Below are 3,378 nucleotides of genomic sequence, written 5' to 3'. Positions count from 1 at the left end.
AAGACTGACTGGCCTGTAGTTCCCCAGGTCCTCTTTCCTCCCCTTTTTGAAGATGGGAACCACGTTGGCCCTCTTCCAGTCCTCCGGCACCTCTCCAAAGCACCACGAGTGTTCATAAAGCCGCGCCAGGGGACTTGCAATGACCCCAGCCAGTTCCTTTAGGACTCTAGGGTGAAGATCATCCGGGCCAGCTGACTAATTTGGTGCTCTTCTGGTTCTGAGATGTCAAAACCCCTTGCTGAAATGAGTACTTCCAGGGCAAGGGGAGGGACTTCTGGTGGCAAGGGTCAGGGGTTACAGGGCAGAACTTCCCGTCCCAGGATGGCAACCAGGGGGCAGAGCACCTGTCAAGGAGAAAAGCTACCCATGTGGCCCTCACACAATATAATGAAGAGCTGTAAACAAAATATATAAAAACACTGGATAAGGACTGCACAGGCATCTCCATTAAATAGGCTTAGTCATTTTCCAATTAACAATCACTTTACAACTTGAAAAATGTTCTTTGAACACAATGGTGTGTTTAATGCCCTAGGTTTTAAAAAAATAAAATAGGTGGGAAAAGTCCATCATGTGGCCCATTGATCTGATACATTATGGAACCTCAACATGGGTCACTGGCATGGCTGGACTGTTAGATCCCTCAAGTGTCTAGAAAGCATGTGACAACTATGATTACTATACCCTTATAACTGCAGATTTCACAAGGATAGCAAAAGATGCTCTCTAACACAAAGACAGCCTCCCTTACCAAATTTTATATGCTTAATTCAAAGCATGAGGTAAGTGCAGCTTCTTAAAAAAAGCTAGAATTCTTCAACAAATGAGGAAAGCAATTATTTTTCTCTAACCTCGTTCTTATAAATAACAGGGCCTTACAACTATCAAAAGCCATAACAGAATGAAGGATGAACCAATTTTAAAATATTTTAAAACAAAAATGTCCCTTGTTAATGAACATAATTTCATTTTTATAAGCCTTATCATTCAGCTATAAAACTGATTTGCATTCATCTTATCGTGTTACAAGGTTTAAACCATTTTTACTATAGGTTTGGCATGTCACTGTTATTTACTTACACACACTGGAGAGATAAGTCAGGTTTAAATTGTTTTATGACACTTAACACATCAACAAAATCAACTTAAAACAGCTTTAGTTGAACTGCTACGATTCCTTGTTTATCTACAGCTACTCATACATCTGGATTTTCTTCTGCAAACTGATTTTAATGATAGCATCAACATAAAATTAAGCCTCCGCTGCCAAAAACAAATTCAGTTAATTAACCTTTCTAAAACTGCTTCAACATAAGTCCTGAAATGAATATAGATGCCTGGATCGAAATACATATCTAAAACTTAGTTACAAAGAATACAAACAAAAGCTTAAATTTACTTACCTCTTTTTGGCTTCTTCATATTGCCAGTTCAGTCTTACTTTGTCCACAAGCCTTGTTTTATCATCCAAACCAAACTTTTGGGGTGTTGAGGACCGGGAAGAGAAAGAAATGGGGTGAGGAAGCAGCATTTAAATACAAATAAAAAAAAATGTACATGAAAAAAAAATCTTCCCAACTCCCCAATTTACTAAAAAAAGTCATTTTTAAGAATAGTTCTTCAAAAGAACCTTTCAGATTCTTAACATACAAAAATTAGGTTTTGATAAAATACCTAAAGGTACTGTCTATGTAAAACTACTGTGCTCAGTAAATTTCCTTCCTGGAAATTAAAAGCTCAGAGTTGTAAAAAATAAACTAGTTTGACTGCCAAGGTTCCCTTTAGTCCAAGTTGAAAATGTAAAGAATTTGATGTATCAAAAGACTGCAATATATAAAATTGCTTAATGTGGCTAGTTTATGGAAAGGTCAATAAAACCTTATTGGGGTTTTCATCTTTTAAAAATAATGTTCTCTGAATGTTGAGCTGTTACCCAACATCTTAACACCTGAAATCAAAACCTGATTTAAAAATTTACCTAGATATAAATTACAGTCAAAAGTTTTATTCAATGAGATGTACCTACTACCTAAGCTGAAGCAACCTCCTCTGTAAACCCCACTCCCCTCTCCCTGTCATGTTTGACTTAATGCCTAGTCTATGCACACCCTCAGATCCACTATGCTTTAGACCCTTTGTCCACTGCTTGTCAGTGTCCACCATCACACGTGTAGTAGATACAATCCTCATGCATCTCACACATTATTCCTATATAATTATACATAAAGTTTCTAACAAAAACTCTAACAGAAACTTAAGAATAGAGTTTTCAAGAATAGCCTGGGACGATATTCAATGAGTATTCCCAAGCACAGAAATACCTACTTACCTATGGATATATAAGGATTATATGGCTTCCCAACTCCCCCCTATGACTATTCCATTCATTCATGTGATACATGGTTTAGTGCAAGCTCAATTTTCTCAAATTCCTCATGGTCCAATAGGAACATTTTCTTTACAAATCTCTATCTTTCTTTCTAGTCATCAGATTTATCAAACTGATAATGGTAAGTGAAAGGGGACACACAGAATGAACCAAAATAAGAAGAATAATGAATACTGTTAATGCAACCTATAGACTTAGCAGGCTTCTGAACACTTCTTTGAGAAGTATTCCCCAGTCAACTCTGCAATGTGTCCCTCAGACCTGATGGTGGTGGGAAAGTGATCTTCTGACCCCAAGTTGAGGAAACCAAGAAATCGATTCCTCTCTACACTGATCTGCGAGCACATTTCCAAGGCCTTTATCATACTCAAGTATATGAACCAAACATATGTCACTACTGAATGTTATCTGCACATTGTTAAACCAAAATGGATTTCTTTGAGCAGCGTAAAGTCTTTTCCCTTCAATGTTCTTCTAAACATACAGCTAAAAATTCTTCAGATAACAATGGAAAATGAGCCACAGTCATATGCCACCAAGATAAAAGCAGCCTATTTTTTTACAACTAACATCTTACATTGGAACACATACCTCTCCAGTAATGTCAGTTTGAGAACAAGCATCATAGTGTTGTTGAGGTAAACAGGAGTCACTGAGCGAACTAGAATTCTGCTGGAGGTCCTGCAGACAGTCCGTAATACAACAGCTATTTCGGAATCCATCTGTTAGCTTAGCCAAGCTCTAAAAAAGAACATTAAGCAAAAAAAAAAAGTGAGTAATAGCAGAATATAAATGTTGGTTGTACTACTTTTTTGTTTGTTAATGCAGATTTATTTTTAACTGAAGCATGATAGGACTTTAATGGAGAAGCAAGCTGTGAAAAGTAAAACTGATTGTAATTTTTTGTGTGACAGTTTTTATTAAAGGAAAACTTTTGGCATAGATAGGCATATATTAAAACAACTTAAATCTAAGATGACTGCATATTG

The 3,378-nt window shown here is 36.7% G+C and overlaps 1 protein-coding gene across 1 annotated transcript in view; it reads right to left on the bottom strand.

Moving 5' to 3' along the window:
• The window catches only part of WWC3 (WWC family member 3), a 244,438-nt gene that overhangs the window by 79,856 nt on the left and 161,204 nt on the right, over positions 1-3,378 (bottom strand). The window contains exons 8-9 of the mRNA XM_019523856.1: positions 2,981-3,130; positions 1,404-1,477 (exon numbers count right to left, since the gene is read on the bottom strand). Coding sequence (XP_019379401.1) covers positions 1,404-1,477; positions 2,981-3,130 — 224 coding nt within the window. The remainder of the gene's footprint in view (positions 1-1,403; positions 1,478-2,980; positions 3,131-3,378) is intronic.

The sequence above is a fragment of the Gavialis gangeticus genome, unplaced genomic scaffold, assembly GCF_001723915.1.
Source record: "Gavialis gangeticus isolate Ggan-Ray unplaced genomic scaffold, GavGan_comp1, whole genome shotgun sequence".
NCBI lineage: Eukaryota > Metazoa > Chordata > Crocodylia > Gavialidae > Gavialis > Gavialis gangeticus.
The sequence above is the reverse complement of the archived record's forward strand: the minus strand, read 5'-3'. Positions and strand labels throughout refer to the sequence as shown.